A 19,145-nucleotide genomic window follows, 5' to 3' on the forward strand; every position below is an offset into this window, starting at 1 on the left:
GAAGTGCGAGCTTGGAATAAAGACTCTTTGTTATACCAACGCGTTGTGGCCTACCTCTCTGGCAATCGAGTCGTGTGTGCGCAGCACCACAGTACCGTATTTACGCCACCAGGTGCCAGGTGGTGATCGGAAATGGTATTACAAGTTACTGTGGAGAAACACGATGATTACGCTTTCCGTGCTCATCCTTGCATTATGGATATTTCAACAATGTTATTCGATGACTCTAGAGGGTTTGCCACACGAGAACACTCACCACAAAAACATACATCAGGTTTTATTGCTTTATTCAGCAAATTCACAAACAAAATACAACCGAAGGGGAGGGTTTAGCGGTTGCCGAAGACGATAAGAGGCCATTTCGTTGGGTACAAAAGGTAGTTTATTGTACAGAAATCTCCAGCAACTGCTAGCGAAAGCGAAGGGAAGTCGTAACGGCTTATATAAAACAAGCACTCTTCGGAGGGCGTGGCTCCAACAGCCGCGCGTGCGTCACGACGGCACAACCAAACGCCCGTGTGCGTGGGTTATACCAAACCCATCGTAATGGTAACCGTCACATGCGGAAAAGTGAATAAGGTAACCACTACAAGGGTAAGCTTCTGCTCGTATAATTTGTTCCCTTACAAGGAACTTCAACGCAGGAGGGCATTAGCTCATCAAAACCTGTGCCCAACCTTAGGTCGTTGGTCCATGCTTAAGTCTTTTTAAAATCTGGGCATTAAGCAAAGAAACAGCAGCAGGTACCATTATTAAAGACTGGTATGACCCGATGGCCGGTCCCTCCGGACTCAGCGCAGCCACCCACCAACTACACCACCATGTGTTAGCATCTCCACACCACTATGTCATTAACTGATATTTTAATAACATGAACATTTAAGCGGTTTTATTTATTTATAACAGTATTTCCTTTCTAAAAGTATTAATATATCTGTTAGCAAGTAACTTGCAATAATTGTATTACTTCGAAAGGCCCATTGAGGATGTATTTTCGAGCTCGTTATGTCATTTCTCCACGTAAGTTTTTTTTTTCTTCGTGACTGATTTTAGTTATTTTCAAATTACAAAACCCCTAACGAGGTGCGTCATGTATCGATTATACTATCGACGTTTTGCGGGACATTTGTATTATTTGCATTGTCTTGTTCACGTTTAATGCCTCTGCATCGTGATAAAATGGGATTATGTCCAAGTACCGTACTAACATAAATCCTGCTCATAAATGCCTTTCATAACAAACTCGATCTATGAAATACAAATGTGATCGGCGATCTGAGAACCCACGTTACCTATAACCAACAACAACAAGAGAAATCACTTGAATTATTGAATCGTGTGACGTCACGGTGTGGGTGTCTTTTCAAGTCCAGGGCCTGAAAGTACCACCCAAACGGGCGAAGGTCGTTACTGGGTGGGTGGCTGTGTGGGGGACTCTACGTGGGACGTCTCACGCCTGACGAGGTCATCCGATCTCCAGCTTGTACAGTGGCCTAGGTCTTATGCAATATCCGTCGTCGCCATGTCTGAGTTCTGGCTTGTATCTGCCCCAGGGGACAAGACCTGCCAACAAACGTGGGAAAACCTGAACGCCGAGACCTCCCGGGCATCTCTGTCGACCAACTACAAATTTCATATTCCCGACCTCAAGGTCTCTTGGTCTTATCTGCACAGCATTTCAAATTCTGTCTTCTATTTACCTGTCTATCTGTCTATCTTCTGTTCACCTGTGTGTCTGTCTATTTTCTGTTCACCTGTTCACCTGTCTATCTGCCTTCTGTTATCCTGTCCGTTAGTGTTAGTCTGCGCAGCGTTTCTGTCTGCACAGTATTTCCTGTCTCTCTGTCTATCTTATGTTCATCTTTCTGTCTTTCTTCTGTTCACCTGTCTGTCGGTCTCTTTGTCTGTCTATCTTCTGTGCATCCCTCTGTCTTTCTTCTGTTCACCTGTCTGTCTATCTTCTGTGCATCCCTCTGTCTTTCTTCTGTTCACCTGTCTGCCTGTCTTCTGTTCATCTCTCTGTCTTTCTTCTGTTCACCTGGCTGTCCATCTTCTGTTCACCTGGCTGTCTATCTTCTGTTCACCTGTATGTCTATCTTCCGTTCACTTGTCTGTCTTTCTTCTTTTCACTTGCCTGTCTGTGTAGCTTATGTTCACCTGTCTGCGCAGCATTTCCAGTCTATCTGTCTACTGTTCATGTGTGTGTCTGTCTATCTTCTGTTCACCTGTCTGCCTATCTTCTGTTCACCTGTCTGCCTATCTTCTGTTCACCTATCTGTCTATCTTCTGTTCACCTGTCTGTCTATCTTCTGTTCACCTGTCTGCCTATCTTCTGTTCACCTGTCTGCCTATCTTCTGTTCACCTATCTGTCTATCTTCTGTTCACCTGTCTGTCTATCTTCTGTTCACCTGTCTGCCTATCTTCTGTTCACCTGTCTGCCTATCTTCTGCTCACCTGTCTGCCTATCTTCTGCTCACCTGTCTGCCTATCTTCTGTTCACCTGTCTGCCTATCTTCTGTTCACCTGTCTGCCTATCTTCTGTTCACCTGTCTGTCTATCTTCTGTTCACCTGTCTGTCTATCTTCTGTTCACCTGTCTGCCTATCTTCTGTTCACCTCTCTGCCTATCTTCTGTTCACCTGTCTGCCTATCTTCTGTTCACCTATCTGTCTATCTTCTGTTCACCTGTCTGTCTATCTTCTGTTCACCTGTCTGCCTATCTTCTGTTCACCTGTCCATCTTCTGTTCACCTATCTGTCTATCTTCTGTTCACCTGTCTGTCTATCTTCTGTTCACCTGTCTGCCTATCTTCTGTTCACCTGTCTGCCTATCTTCTGCTCACCTGTCTGCCTATCTTCTGCTCACCTGTCTGCCTATCTTCTGTTCACCTGTCTGCCTATCTTCTGTTCACCTGTCTGCCTATCTTCTGTTCACCTGTCTGTCTATCTTCTGTTCACCTGTCTGTCTATCTTCTGTTCACCTGTCTGCCTATCTTCTGTTCACCTCTCTGCCTATCTTCTGTTCACCTGTCTGCCCATCTTCTGTTCACCTGTCTGTCTATCTTCTGTTCACCTGTCTGCCTATCTTCTGTTCACCTGTCTGCCTATCTCCTGTTCACCTGTCTGTCTATCTTCTGTTCACCTGTCTGCCTATTTTCTGTTCACCTATCTGCCTATCTTCTGTTCACCTGTCTGCCTATCTTCTGTTCACCTGTCTGCCTATCTCCTGTTCACCTGTCTGTCTATCTTCTGTTCACCTGTCTGTCTATCTTCTGTTCACCTGTCTGTCTATCTTCTGTTCACCTGTCTGCCTATCTTCTGTTCACCTGTCTGCCTATCTTCTGTTCACCTGTCTGCCTATCTTCTGTTCACCTGTCTGCCTATCTTCTGTTCACCTGTCTGCCTATCTTCTGTTCACCTGTCTGCCTATCTTCTGTTCACCTGTCTGCCTATCTTCTGTTCACCTATCTGCCTATCTTCTGTTCACTCGTCTGTCTATCTTCTGTTCACCTGTCTATCTGCCTTCTGTTAACCTGTCTGTTAGTGTTAGTCTGTGCAGCATTTCTGTCTGCACAGCATTTCCTGTCTATCTGTCTATCTTATGTTAATCTCTCTGGCTTTCTTCTCTTCACCTGTCTGTCTGTCTATCTTCTGTTCACCTGTCTATCTTCTGTTCACCTGTCTGTCTATCTTCTGTTCACCTGTCTGCCTATCTCCTGTTCACCTGTCTGCCTATCTCCTGTTCACCTGTCTGCCTATCTTCTGTTCACCTATCTGCCTATCTTCTGTTCACTTGTCTGTCTATCTTCTGTTCACCTGTCTATCTGCCTTCTGTTAACCTGTCTGTTAGTGTTAGTCTGCGCAGCAATTCTGTCTGCACAGCATTTCCTGTCTATCTTATGTTCATCTCTCTGGCTTTCTTCTCTTCACCTGTCTGTCTGTCTGTCTGTCTATCTTCTGTTCACCTGTCTGTCTATCTTCTGTTCACCTGTCTGTCTATCTTCTGTTCACCTGTCTGCCTATCTTCTGTTCACCTGTCTGCCTATCTTCTGTTCACCTGTCTGTCTATCTTCTGTTCACCTGTCTGCCTATCTTCTGTTCACCTGTCTGCCTATCTTCTGTTCACCTGTCTGCCTATCTTCTGTTCACCTGTCTGCCTATCTTCTGTTCACCTGTCTGCCTATCTTCTGTTCACCTGTGTGCCTATCTTCTGTTCACCTGTCTGCCTATCTTCTGTTCACCTGTCTGCCTATCTTCTGTTCACCTGTCTGCCTATCTTCTGTTCACCTGTCTGCCTTTCTCTTGTTCACCTGTGTGCCTATCTTCTGTTCACCTGTCTGCCTATCTTCTGTTAACCTGTCTGTCTATCTTCTGTTCACCTGTCTGCCTATCTTCTGATCACCTATCTGCCTATCTTCTGTTCACCTGTCTGCCTATCTTCTGTTCACCTATCTGCCTATCTTCTGTTCAGCTGTCTGCCTATCTTCTGATCACCTGTCTGTCTATCTCCTGTTCACCTGTCGGCCTATCTTCTGTTCACCTGTCTGCCTATCTCCTGTTCACCTGTCTGTCTATCTTCTGTTCACCTGTCTGTCTATCTTCTGTTCACCTGTCTGTCTATCTTCTGTTCACCTGTCTGCCTATCTTCTGTTCACCTGTCTGCCTATCTTCTGTTCACCTGTCTGCCTATCTTCTGTTCACCTGTCTGCCTATCTTCTGTTCACCTGTCTGCCTATCTTCTGTTCACCTGTCTGCCTATCTTCTGTTCACCTGTCTGCCTATCTTCTGTTCACCTATCTGCCTATCTTCTGTTCACTCGTCTGTCTATCTTCTGTTCACCTGTCTATCTGCCTTCTGTTAACCTGTCTGTTAGTGTTAGTCTGTGCAGCATTTCTGTCTGCACAGCATTTCCTGTCTATCTGTCTATCTTATGTTAATCTCTCTGGCTTTCTTCTCTTCACCTGTCTGTCTGTCTATCTTCTGTTCACCTGTCTATCTTCTGTTCACCTGTCTGTCTATCTTCTGTTCACCTGTCTGCCTATCTCCTGTTCACCTGTCTGCCTATCTCCTGTTCACCTGTCTGCCTATCTTCTGTTCACCTATCTGCCTATCTTCTGTTCACTTGTCTGTCTATCTTCTGTTCACCTGTCTATCTGCCTTCTGTTAACCTGTCTGTTAGTGTTAGTCTGCGCAGCAATTCTGTCTGCACAGCATTTCCTGTCTATCTTATGTTCATCTCTCTGGCTTTCTTCTCTTCACCTGTCTGTCTGTCTGTCTGTCTATCTTCTGTTCACCTGTCTGTCTATCTTCTGTTCACCTGTCTGTCTATCTTCTGTTCACCTGTCTGCCTATCTTCTGTTCACCTGTCTGCCTATCTTCTGTTCACCTGTCTGTCTATCTTCTGTTCACCTGTCTGCCTATCTTCTGTTCACCTGTCTGCCTATCTTCTGTTCACCTGTCTGCCTATCTTCTGTTCACCTGTCTGCCTATCTTCTGTTCACCTGTCTGCCTATCTTCTGTTCACCTGTGTGCCTATCTTCTGTTCACCTGTCTGCCTATCTTCTGTTCACCTGTCTGCCTATCTTCTGTTCACCTGTCTGCCTATCTTCTGTTCACCTGTCTGCCTTTCTCTTGTTCACCTGTGTGCCTATCTTCTGTTCACCTGTCTGCCTATCTTCTGTTAACCTGTCTGTCTATCTTCTGTTCACCTGTCTGCCTATCTTCTGATCACCTATCTGCCTATCTTCTGTTCACCTGTCTGCCTATCTTCTGTTCACCTATCTGCCTATCTTCTGTTCAGCTGTCTGCCTATCTTCTGATCACCTGTCTGTCTATCTTCTGTTCACCTGTCGGCCTATCTTCTGTTCACCTGTCTGCCTATCTTCTGTTCACCTGTCTGTCTATCTCCTGTTCACCTGTCTGCCTATCTTCTGTTCACCTGTCTGCCTATCTTCTGTTCAGCTGTCTGTCTATCTTCTGTTCACCTGTCTGCCTATCTTCTGTTCACCTGTCTGCCTATCTTCTGTTCACCTGTCTGCCTATCTTCTGTTCACCTGTCTGCCTATCTTCTGATCACCTGTCTGCCTATCTTCTGATCACCTGTCTGTCTATCTTCTGTTCACCTGTCTGCCTATCTTCTGTTCACCTGTCTGCCTATCTTCTGTTCACCTGTCTGTCTATCTCCTGTTCACCTGTCTGCCTAACTTCTGTTCACCTGTCTGTATATCTTCTGTTCACCTGTCTGTCTATCTCCTGTTCACCTGTCTGCCTAACTTCTGTTCACCTGTCTGCCTATCTTCTGTTCACCTGTCTGTATATCTTCTGTTCACCTGTCTGTCTATCTCCTGTTCACCTGTCTGCCTAACTTCTGTTCACCTGTCTGCCTATCTTCTGTTCACCTGTCTGCCTATCTTCTGTTCACCTGTCTGCCTATCTTCTGTTCACCTGTCTGCCTATCTTCTGTTCACCTGTGTGCCTATCTCCTGTTCACCTGTCTGTCTCATCTGCTTACATAACATATTTCTAACTCGATGTATTTGTTTGCTCCTTTTCCCTCTTTACAACCCACTCCCTCAGTTTCTTCCCCTTTCACTTTCTGTCTGCCTCCATATCTGTTTGTATTTTATTTTTTCTTTGTACACCATCTGAGGTGAACAGGAGAACTTCTCCAGGAGACAGCCCTACTGTACTTTTTGTTTTCTTCATGAACCCCAAGGACATAATTATAAAAATAACATCGAGGACACTTGTCGTAAATGGACAATCTCTGTAATCTGAACCTGAGGTCACAGTACGATGACACCAGCGCTCATAAACAGAAAACTACAACCACACCATACTGTCGCACTGTGATCTCATTGGTTGAATGTTCACTTGAAATGAAGATTCCAGCGTTCCAGTTAGAACAGTTTAATCTACAAATATGAGTGTTTTGAATCGGACAGGATGGCGCTGAGGTGGCACGTCTACCTTTTAGCTGTCTAGACTGGGTTTGATTCCCTACGCGACGCTAAACTGTTGGAGTGGTGCGTTGCGTGCAGTGCTGCACCACGTGCAGTGCTGCACCACGTGTTGCGTCGTCCCTTGGACGGACTTTGAGCTGGGTGTCCTGTCTTTTATAGTTAGCTGGTGGATGTTGAAAATCTCACGGCACATTTCAACGAGTTATCACTGGCACTGAACACATCACAAATTCCTGCTGCAGGAGTTTCTGCACTATAAACAAATTGACGTGCCCAGATGCCCACCTGTCATATGTGAAGGGCCGTGTTCGGCTGCAAAGAGGAACCATAACCATCGTTTCGGAGTATACATCTTTAAAAAAAATCCTATGATGTGCAAAAAATAAGTTTAGACACATCGTTGAGTTAGTTCTAAAGCGACTCGATTTAAATTTGATTTGTTCAAGATAGCTGTGAAGTGCGACGTCAATGATGGTTTCTCAATGAAACTTGCTTTGTAAACGTGGTGTTAATGATTGTGTGCTTTTGCTTCCCAGGTAGGAACACTCGATGTACTTGTGGGTCTCTCCGACGAGCTAGCAAAACTGGACACCTTTGTGGAAGTGTAAGTGCAATGTATTTTTTTTCTTTATTTCTTAGCATCGTCCTAACAGCCATTTTCACCTGCAATGGATTTGGTTTGAATGAATGAATGAATGATCGTTTTGAGGCCATTTCCCCCCCCTAAAGCGGGGGTTAGCCTTGCGGCCTTGCCTTGATAAACAACCTTGTGGTTTCGTGACAACACTGTCGGCACTTACAGTTGTGGTGATTGCTGTCTCGCCGACATTGAAAGCGAGCTTGATGTTTGATCAACACCTTAAGTTGTCAGACAAATTCTAAAAATATATATTGAGAGAGATAGACGGAAGGTCAGGTTGGCAGGATATCCCTTGATGTACGCACACTCACATCTGAGCCGTCTAGCCTGGATTTGGATCCCGGCCCAGCCATAAACTTGATCACGGTGTTTCACAGGCATTAACGTGTGTGCTATCCCTCGGAGGGACGTTAATTGGGTGTCCCGTCTGCCGGAATTAATCGGTGGATGATAAAGAGCCCACGGTTCCCTTGACCAAGAGGAGGCGAGCTATCGCCAGTACCCTGACCAAATTGCAAATACCTGCTCTAACTACTGCTGGCAGAGGGATAGTAAACTAAGCAGCATGATCCTGGCCTAGAAACTGCTTTAGCAGAACTCACACTTGATCAGCAGGCCTGAGATTGGTTGAGATCTACTGGTTTTACATCTTGAATTAGTCCAGCGGATTAGCAAACCAATTGTTCATTTTTTGATAAAAGCATCAAAATTGGCACAGACATAGATAATTACATAGTAAACAACTTCAGATATGGAGGCACTTGAAATTGTACCGATGTTGGCCAGAGCGGCCATTTTCCAATATGGCCACCATGCTGCATTAGCGATATAGATAATGCCTACCAGATGTCTTTGTGTCTAATAGCCACAGTTTTAGAGCTGCCAATTGCTCATGATCTTATGCCAGAATATTAACCAGGTGCTGGCCTGAATATTTATGGGCGCCATTTTTCAAAATGGCCGCCATGTTCACAAAATGGGATCATATCTGAGCATATTGCTTTAAAACAGTTCAGCTTATGTAAAAATTGACGTACTGCTAGGTATATTAGTTTCTTGGACATTCTCCTTCACACCAGCAGAGAGCTGTGCATTTAAGTGCAGCCTTTTTGCACTTGCAGCAGTTACGGCATCCTCTTTTGCAGCCACAGGAGATCAACTCATAGCAGGTCTTGGATGCTTCAGGAAGTGTCGTCCAATTTGGTTGATAAAGCCATCATCAGTCTTTATCCAACCCCAGCTACATGGAGAAGGAAGTGCAGGCTGTGGAAGCAGTGTCTGGCTCCAGGTATGGCCACCCTGGAAAACAGCCCTCTTGACATGTTGTTCTAGAGCAGCCTGTGTTGGTGGAATTCGCTTAATAGAGTTATTCTTTGCAAACAGCTTCTTCCTAGCCTTGTTAACATCAGTGCAAGTACTTGTTCGATCAAAGAGGAGTATGACGAACCTCTCAATGACACTCATGCTTTGTTCCGAGATCCCGCTGGGAGCACGTGCCAGTCGCAAAAGTGCATCAGTGAGCTCCGGCAGTGAGTTCCAAGTAGTCAATGCAGTTTTCTTTCCATGTCCATGTCCAACAAAGGCTGACACCGTATCACACCCTGTTAGGGCATGAAACATTGGAAGCGCACGTGATTTCTCTGGACCCAGACAGGCTGCAATTTTGTGGGTTGGTATGTAGCAAAAACTCTTTCCTGTTCTAAAAGTTAGCCACAGTTCATCTTTATCTGGTAGTGTATGAGCTACCATCACAGCCAACACCACAACATCGGTGTCAACAGTACGTACTAGTATCTGGTGATGTCCGTGCTTTGCAGCATGTGCTACATGCAGCAACATTCGACTGTCTGCCTCTTCATGGTTTCTTGGTGCAAGTGAGTCAATGTCCTGTTGTGGTGGCACACAGAGTACCCGGTCCCCATCTGTGATTACCAGCTCCTTGTTTTCAGTATCGAATGAATGGATGAGTACTTTTGACAGGAAACTGAACAGTTCTGTCTTATTGATATCCACACGCAAGAAGTCACGCCAGTTTTTTGGTATGGGTGCAGACTCATCAACACGTCTGCGAACCCCCTTTCCACGTTTTGCCCTGGCTGTTGCTTTTGGAGAATGAATTACATAGCTGTCCCAGACCAGATCTAGACGTGATGCATGTTGAAGCTGTCTTAAGAGGTATGGGATGAACACCTGACTGGCATATTCAAGAAATGTCTTTGCAGTTCCTGGCTTCAGCATTTGAATGATGGCTGCTCCATCTAATACTATATTGGTGATACTAGGAGCTTCTGATTGCGCATTGGAAAGGCCTTCCAGACACGTCAACAAGTCACTCTTGGTGCCTAGGTGAAGTCTCCCTGCCTCAGAGAGTGCTGTTGGGCATCCTTGGTTCTCGTGTCAAAATAATTCATCAAGATTTCCATCCCGAGTCTGACAGCCGATATACAACCGAGAAAATAATTCCATGTCACTCTTCAGGGAGGGAAACTGTTGCTTTCCCTTAAGTGCTTTGTCTATAGGGGTGCCTAAAAGTGGTAGCTTATTACGGTGAAGTACATCATCGATTGACTTGGTCCTGTATAGGAGATGTTCCTTTGTGAATTGATCAAACTGTTCTTGGCCTAGGTTCTTGGCAGTACGGACTGTCTTCAATACTGAAGGGTCTGCAATTTCTTTGGTATCAAGGACAAGTAAGTCTTGGCTCTCCTCATCAAAAGGGTTGCCCAGTTCCTCGATTACACTCACAAGTGAACAAACATCTTTTGCAAAGGATTTCTGTACACTCGATGTTTGATCATGGTGACATAAGCCTACTCGTTTTTCCCAGTGAAGCTCCACATTCTTGAATTCCTGAATAACTCTGGCAACCTCTGGGCCAGCAATCATCCACCGCCGCAGAGCACTTGGGTTCTCTGTGAGGCCAATTGCCCCTCCGTCACCCTTGATGCAAGCATTATTCTGTTCATGTGCTTGATCAATAGTGATGGCTGAGAATACCCGTTTGGTCTTCTGCACCATAAAGTGACCAGCACTAAATTCTCTGTAAACGTCTGGGTGTTGCTTTGACAAAATGAATGAATATTTATGAATGAACGTTTTAAGGCCATTTTTCCCTGCTAGAGCGAGGGTTAGCCTTACAGTTGAGCCATATCTCTCAGATGCACTGGTATCCAGCGTGCATAGTTTGTGTGATATAGTGCATAGGAACCATAGAGTCAGTTCTGTCAGTGCATCCAGATACTTAGTAAAATTGGCTTCTCGTATGGAGTGCACATAGATTAGAATGCAAATTTCCAGTGCCATTGTTGTTGCCCAGTACTGAAACTGTGGGCAATTCTGTTGTTTGTCATTACACCAGGCATCAAAGTCCACTGGGGTCTCTCCATCTTCTGTATTGGCAACACTATAGTGGTTATAGGCTCGATGTTGCAGAATGTATAAGGCAGCAGCTGTGATTTGGTGTGCCCTTCTTGTACGTGCAACATGTGCTGCCTGGAGCAAGGAGTCTGCTGTTCCTGCTGTCGTAATCTCTGCTTGTACCAGTGCTTGTACCCATCCACTTCCACGTAGCCAGTCACCCACAGTCTTCAGAGCTGCCATCTCGATGTGGAGACCACCGAACATCACCACAAATTGATCTTCTCCATATTTCTCAGGCCACTTCCACTGGATCTGTTTGGCGAGAGCATATAGCGGCTGGTCAAATGTCAGCACTGGTGTTTGGCCTCTGTTCAGATGTTCGATAGCATTCTTCACTACATCCATTAAGTGTTTAATCATAGCCACAATGTGGGCACACTCCTGGAAAAGGGGGAGTAAGGCAGTGGGTGTGATGATTCGATCACCAGGGGTTTGATGGCTTGCATGGTATGCAGCCCTTGATATGTTCTCAAAGTCCTTCTCTTCGTCATCATCAAGGACATGTCTCGTGTTTTCCAACCACCTGTACTGTTGTTCGGTATGGGTTTTGAAATTACTCCTTCGCAGGGAGGTGACATGGGTAGCCGGAACAGTAGATTCCTTGATGCTGGATGTAACAGGCTGTACATCAGCATAGAAATGTGGTAGATCACCAACCGTCTTCGAGCCAACATTGCCTCCAATTATGACAATACCGCGGTCTACTCCAGCATCTGCGTAAGTGGGATGTTGCAGCAATGAGATTCCTGGTCCATGGAATAAGTCTTTGGCTGTGGTTGCACTCGGATTGTGGTCAATATTGTCCACAGCAGCAGTTGTGAATATGTTGCCACACATGGTGGTTGGACAAACCACTTGCTCCATGCGAAAGCGTTGGCAGACATTGTTCCCCATCTCAGCAGAGAGGCACAGCACGCGGTCATATGAGATGCTGAGGCCGAGATTGAATAGCCTGTCTACCAGTTCTTTCTTACGGGTTTTTGCATGCAGCATTAGCCCAATGTATGTTGGAAGAGGTGTTTCCTGGGAGGTATCATGTCTGACTGATGGAGTAGTGTTTTTCTGGGTTCGCCTGTGCTTGACACAGTTATATTTCAGAAGCTGGGCAATAGCCAGTGTTTCTGGTGTCGAAGAGGTAAAATTTCAAGTGCCTCCATATCTGAAATTGTTTAGTACTAGGGCATGCCCGTACGTGGGTGCAATGCCCGTACGTGGGTACGTGGGTGCGAGTACGGTGACAATCCCCCCCCCCCTCTATTTACATGAAATGGTTTGGTCCATGAAATGTTTTGGTTCATTCGCAACGCCAAAGCGAACGGCGAACGGCTTGCGAGTACAGTGACAATCCCCCCCCCCCCCCTCTATTTACATGAAATGGTTTTAATTAGTTTTAAAACATAGTTTAACGCCAACATAGCGGCAACATAGTTTGCCAACGTGAAATAAATGAATACGCTCTCAAATGTGCCGTCCGAGGCAGAGTGTGTTCGCCACGTTCGGCACACGCGATAGCTCGCTGCTCTCTGATTGGTTGAATCGTTTTTTGGACATAGCTCGGTAAGTACTTGTCCGATTAATATGAAACCTTGAAAAGGCACATCCTCGGGTCCCCAGCAATATACCTGGCAAGTTTAAAGTATATCGGACCCGTGGTTGTCGAGAAACAGCGGTCACAAACAAACATACATACAAACACACATACACACAGAGATTAATGGAATTATAGATAGATATAATATTCGATGCTTGTGCCAATTTTGGTGCTTTTATCAAAAAATGAGCAATTGGTTTGATATGTTGAGCTAATCCGCTGGACTAAATGGCTGACGATCGGACCACACAAAATAAGAAGAAGAAGAAGAAGGACCAATGCTTTGTATTAGGGTATGGTACATCGGATTAGAGATGGAAGGTCAAATATGGACGATCAATCTGAATTCTTTTTATAATCAGGCTCTAGTAAAATCAAACCGATGGAGGAAAGGGAGATAACATAGTAGTGTGGGAATAACCTGACACCAGCAAGCACGTGAATGAAGAAATAATTTATAGACGAGAAAAGAGTGAGAAAGATCAAGGTTTTGGGAGGGTTGTCGGCCTTTTCCAAACTCACTGTGGTTTAGGGATGCATGGTATTATGCAATGGAGGTTTACTGCTATCTTGAAGCCCTAAAAGCAAAAATCTGATTGTATCGATTCAGGCAGGTATTTCCACATATAGGAAAAGGTGCAAGGAAGTAAAGGTGAGCAGTAAACCTGGATTTGATGGAATTACTAATAAGAGGTTATGAAAAGACGGCTGAAAGAAAATTGAGGCAACCAAGCTGTCCACAATGAGGGAGCAACCTGCTCCTTGTTATCTCCGCCACCAAAGGTGGATGGAGGTTATGTTTTCACCCCTGTCTGTTTGTCCGTTTGTGAACAAAATATCTGAAAAAGTTGTGGACGGATTCGGACGAAATTTGGCAGAGATGTAGCGTATGTGAATGGACGAAATGATTAGATTTTGGTGAAGATCCGGATTCAGATCAGGTTAGTATAATTTTTTAAGTTATTCTTCACCATTGAGAGATAGGGCTAAAAACGATACGTAGCAGGATATCTCAAAAAGTGATGGACGGATATGGACGAAACTTTGTGGACAGGTTGTGTGTGTGGCAAGGAAGAATCTTAAATTTTGGTGAAGATGTGGACCTGGATCCGGCTAGTATAATTTTTTAAGTGATTCTTCACCATTGAGTGATATGGCCAACCAGCCGGAAGTATGCTCTCCACTGAGTGTCGTTCTAGTTCCTCATGCTTCCATGTGAGAGATGCTAATGATGCCAGGAATTATGGATCCTGCTGTAGGCAGGTGTGAATGGTCTGCAACAGATACAGCAGCCTAGAGCAGAGCAGTACTACATTGAGCTATGGACAAAGGTATTGTGTAACAGAGGTAATCGAATCAAAAAAAGTTTGCCCCAGATCCGTCATTTTGTTTTGCTTCCATTGAAACGTACAAGTGAATGATGCGATGATGATATTTTGTTACTGACAACATTATATATATTGTTGCGAATATGGAATTTGACCTCCATATCCGCTTGTAAATATTCCCCTATCTTCTCCGATACTCCCCAACTCTCCCCTTACCCCATTCCCTAGTCCCATTGTCTGTAAACAACACCCATTAGAGCCGATCTTCCCCTTCATTCCCCCATTAAATGTCGTGCCCAGGTCCCCCGCACCACACGTAGACAATTATAGGACATCTTGCTAGTTATTCTTAATCTATGTCAGTTAAGGACTTGTTTCCATTAATTATGACTCTTCGTTGCACCAGAATGTGATGATATGGCACCAGTAGGAGTTTAGGACCTTCCCATACCTCCCCGCATCTCTTCCCATCATCTCAAGCTCCAACAACAACCACAACAACAGCGGCTTTGCGTCCTCACTCCGGCTCGGTTGGCCGCCATTGAACATGTGCTCGACGGGGTTACCCAGAAGGGGGCTCCCTGTCGGCCCCTCGTCAAGGGCGGAGCCGGTAACCCCCGCACCCAATGAGAAGCCATGGGCCGATGCCATATGGGGCGGAGCTAACGAGCGAGGGCGTGACTCCCCGCCGGATATACGCGGCCCCGCGCCGGACGTGACGTCAGATGCGCCCCGAGCTTGGAAGGACAAGACGCCACCCTCCCGAGCGCTGAGCGACCTCCCCAGCTTGAGACCAAAGTCGCGACCCACAAGCGCTGTGATACCTTCACGCATCTCTGGACACCACCGTACGTGATTCTGTCCCTGAGCCAGGTGCACCTGAGCCATCGCGACCTGCCTCCCCTTTTCATCAACCCCCGTGTGAGTCAGCATTTTGTCCCGTTTGTCTGTAGTCTGTCCGGGGTTAATATAAGAGTGTGTCTAAGTGCCTGTCTTTCTGTGATTATAACTCTAGCCCCTGTAATCTGACCTTTCCGTACGAATATAATCTCCTCCGGAGGTCTTGAGAACTGAACCCTTGGTGTCGTATTGTGTGATTGTAATCCAGCCGGGTGTCTTCTTTTTCTTATTGAGCCAGCATAGCGCGATTAGTCAACCCCGGGTGCAATCGGGGTAACTTGTACGGATACGGCGGCCATCCCGCTCGGCCCACCATACCATCAAAGTCGTATCTGTAACAATTGGTGTCGGGAGTGGGATTCGAGGCCCGACCAAATTTTGAAAAAAAAAAACGAATAGAGGAAAAAAAAAATTTGGTCAAAATTTGGAGCGGCCGAAATTTGTTTTGTTTTACGAAACTCGAATTTTGCAAGTCGCGCTATGGCGGATCAAGACGGCTGGGGTCCGGTAGGGGAGAGTGAGGCAGGGTCGGTCCAGGACCAAATTGAGGGACGTGAGGAGAGCGAAGCAGCGAGGGTAGCAGACGCGCAAAATGGCGCCTCGCTGGTCACCGCGCCCGTGACCGTGGCAGCGCCCCTGGTGGATCCGAACCTTTTTATGTTGCAAATGAGGGCCCTTATGGAACGAATAGAGGGCCAAATGGGGGTAATGGGGAACCGGATGGATGCTCAGGGTGAGCGATTAGAGGGCCAAATGGGGGTAATGAGGGACGAAGCGAGGGGTACTGGTGAGGGGTTAGACAAGAAATTTGGGAAGTTAGACAATAATTTTGAGGAGTTAGACAAGAAATTTGGGAAGTTAGACAATAATTTTGAGGAGTTAGACAAGAAATTTGGGAAGTTAGACAATAATTTTGAGGGGTTAGACAACGGGATAAAAGAGGTGAGAAATGGGTTAATGGGGGTAGAAAACAGAATGGCCGCTCAAGAGAATCAAATGGAAGGGATGCAAAAAGGGTTAGAGGGGTTAGAAAACAGGATGGAAGGCAAATTGAGGGACATGAGGGACCAAGCGGAAAGGGAAGTTAAACAAATGGAGCAGCAGATAGAGGGGGTCAGAATGGGGGTAGAAACCAAACTGGATGCTCACAGGGAGGAAATGGAGCAGATGAGGGTGGCATCTGGGCAGGAGATGCAAGTGATGGGAGAGGAGATCAGAAGAGGAGTGAGTGAGGAGGTCGGAGGAGTGCGCGAGGAGGTGAGGCACTGTAAGGAGCACATGGAGAAGGAGGTGAGAAAGGGGACTGTAAAGTTACAAGGGGGCATAGAGGACCTGACGCAGGAGGTGGAGCAGCTGACGGTGGGACAAACGGAGTTAGTGGAGCAGGTTCAAAGGAACACTGCGGTATTAGGAGGTTTAAAAGCGACACAAAACGACATAAAAAACGACTTGATAGCGACGAAGAGGGAATGTCAGATGGTACGTGAGGGACTGACAACGAGGCTGGACGAGGTGATAGAGGTTATGGAGACGAAGGACCGGCAGGTGAGGACGCACATGGAAACGGTCAAGGTAGCCTTAGAGGATGAGCTTGAGGAGACGTACCGGGGAATAAAAGAGGTGAAGCACAAATTAGAAGAAGTGGAAGAAGGGATGAGCGAAATTAAGAAGCGACGGAGAGGGGATAAGAAAGAGATAAAAGAGGAGATAAAAGAATTGGTCCAAAGTCTGTGTTTGGATCGTGATGATGTGCTCATTAACCGGATGAGGGATTCGCAGGTGATGGAGGAGAAGCGAAGAGGAAGAGGACCCGGTGTAAGTGGTGACCAATATGGTCGTGCGTATGATGCGCCAGGGGATTTAAGAAGCTTGGAGGTCGAGATAGACCCGGGTGTTCGTGAGAGGCCGTTGGTGAAGTGTGCGACAGGTCTGGTGTGCGAAAGAGGAGGTGTGCAAGAAAGTCCGACTCTGGGGTGTGTGAGGAAAAAGTGCGTGCCAAGGAGTGAGTGTGCTGGCGAGAGTGAGTCGGTCGTAGCGTGTGTGCGAGGGAGCACGTGGAAGCGCGGTGTGGTGAGTGTTGCAGAGGGTGTGACGGGAGAGTGTGCGCAGGAGTGTGCGCGAGAAAGGTGTGTGACGGACAGGTGCATGAGGAAAGAGTGCGCTGTCAGAAGTAAGGAAGAGTGTCCACCTGTGCTGAGTGTTACAGAGGGTGTAACGGGAGAGTGTGCGCGAGAAAGGTGTGTGACGGACAGGTGCATGAGGAAAGAGTGCGCTGTCAAGAGTAAGGGTGAGTGCGTTGTCACGAGTGGAGGTGAAAGTAGTGAGAGTGACATGGAGCGTGAGTTAGTTGTGACAGGTGAGCGAGGATGTACACCTGGGATGGAAGGATGCACACCTGGAATGGTAGAGCGTGAGTGGGAATGCACGCTGGAGTTGGTGGTGAGGCACGTGGTTGGGTGTGCGAATGAGAGCACACCTGTGATTGTCACAGAGGAGGTGACCGAGGAGGGGGCGCGAAGAGGTGTTTTGGTGAGGTGTGCTACGAACGAATGTGTGCCAAAGTGTTCGGTGGTCAGGTGTGTGACCAAGTCTGTGAGTGGAATGAGAGTACCTTGGTGTGTAAGGAAAGGTACGACGAGGAGCATGGAGACGGCTGGATGTGTGAGCAAGGAACGGGCTGCGGGGTGTAAGCGTCCAGGTGAAGCATCGACGTTAGACGGGATAGAGTTTAGAACGACTTATAGTCGAATCGGGCCCTCGGTGCGTGCTGGGCCTCGCTTTGAACGGCCGCGTCCAGGCTCCACTAGGCGGAGCTGGCAGCCCGATAGGAAGGGTCGTTATGGCGACCACGTTTTGTTGAGACGTGCCGGCAGGTCGAGATCGGGACATTGGATGGCTCCACGCCGAGGTGATGCGTGGGATCTCGGCCCGGGTACGCCCCCGTCCCTGCCCCGAATGCCGGACGCATCCAGCCGCAGGCACAAAACAACCAGCACCCATTGCTTGGCTTTACGAAGCCGGGCTTTGGACAGGGATTGGCGCACCGAGAGGTATTAGTGAGTCGACTGGGTGATGAGGTTAGTGTTTTGGACCCAAAATTAGAGAAAAACAAAATTTGATGATTGGCAAGGGATTGGCAGTAGTGATTGGCAGATGATGGGCAGTGATTGGCAAATTTTTGATTTGTTGAAATTTGATGTGCAAAATTGGTAGTGAGAGACCCCCGATGTGGTGGGATGGCAAATCCACCATCCCTCACAGGTGGGGGGCAAAGGAGCACTAGATTATGGGGTGTATGGCAGTGAAAACTAGCCCGGGTGGGTTAGGTTATATTGTAGGGATCTAGCGGAGATGACATTAGGTGACGTTAAGATTAGTTAGTGACTGATACCTGTAGTGGGGACGCAGGTAGATTAGTATGGATGATAATGACGAGGGAGCGCAATAGTTTAAAGGGACGACTGGGAAGCGCAAGTTTCAGAAGGGAGTAGTTAGCTGAGATGATGCCGTGTTTGTGAGAATTGAACAGGTGTGATTGCACAGGTGTGCAACTGGACAGGTGTGTGGAGCAGTGTATGAGTAGTGAGTGTTGTGGATCAGCGCGAATGCGCTTGGGGAGAGAAGGGTGCAGGTGGCACCAGGTGTGAGAGCACAGGGTGCAAGTACAGGTGTGTGGAGAGAGTTGGAGTAAGTGGTATGGAGTGGTGTGCATGGTGCGAAGGTGTGGATGGGGGAAGAGTGGACCCCTTTCACGAGCACCCGGGGCGGGTAGTGTAAGTGTTAGGTAGAGGGTGCAGGTAAATTGTGGTTGGATATTGGCATTTGTGGTGCGGTTGCAGAATGGTGTTGTGAATGGGTGCATTAGTGTTGTGGAAATGGCTGGGCGTGTAGCCTGTTAGTGTGTGTAGTTGGTTGGGCACTCCACCACTGTGAGGATGTCGGCCAGGTGAGGCCGCAGGTGGGCTCTGGGAGCCGGTAGTTGTGAGTGGGTGCCTGAGGATCCCGGGTGTGGATCGGGCAGCCCAGTGCCAGAGAGGGCACGGAGTGGGGAGAGAGCCAGAGGGCCTTCCCCAGGTAGTTAGGTTAGGGTGAGGAGCAGGTAAGCTCGGAGGCAACTGCAGTGGTGGAGGTGTGCAGGTGGGTAGACCCACTGGGAGAGGTACACGCCGCAGCCCAGAAATTGTGCGAGGGCACCGGGAGATGAATCGGGGGAGTGAGACCCCAAATTGAAGAGCACCACAGTTTGGCCAATGGGAATTGGTTTTTAGAACCCATAGTGTAAGAGGGCCAATGGTTTGGCCGGAG

The 19,145-nt window shown here is 47.2% G+C and overlaps 1 protein-coding gene across 4 annotated transcripts in view; it reads left to right on the forward strand.

The window, feature by feature from the left end:
• The first annotated feature begins 454 nt into the window (after window positions 1-454).
• The window catches only part of ATP6V1C1 (ATPase H+ transporting V1 subunit C1), a 68,469-nt gene continuing 49,778 nt past the window's right edge, over window positions 455-19,145 (forward strand). Inside the window, exons 1-3 of one of the 4 annotated variants that reach the window (XM_078780057.1) lie at window positions 455-825; window positions 1,554-1,651; window positions 7,498-7,565. In XM_078780057.1, coding sequence (XP_078636183.1) covers window positions 765-825; window positions 1,554-1,651; window positions 7,498-7,565 — 227 coding nt within the window. In that variant the 5' untranslated portion in view covers window positions 455-764. Of the gene's footprint in view, window positions 826-1,080; window positions 1,652-7,497; window positions 7,566-19,145 lie in introns of those variants that run through there. The other 3 variants (XM_078780058.1, XM_078780059.1, XM_068120503.2) reach the window with 3 other exon arrangements.

The sequence above is a fragment of the Myxine glutinosa genome, chromosome 6 (genome assembly GCF_964187855.1).
Source record: "Myxine glutinosa chromosome 6, kmMyxGlut1.1, whole genome shotgun sequence".
NCBI lineage: Eukaryota > Metazoa > Chordata > Myxini > Myxiniformes > Myxinidae > Myxine > Myxine glutinosa.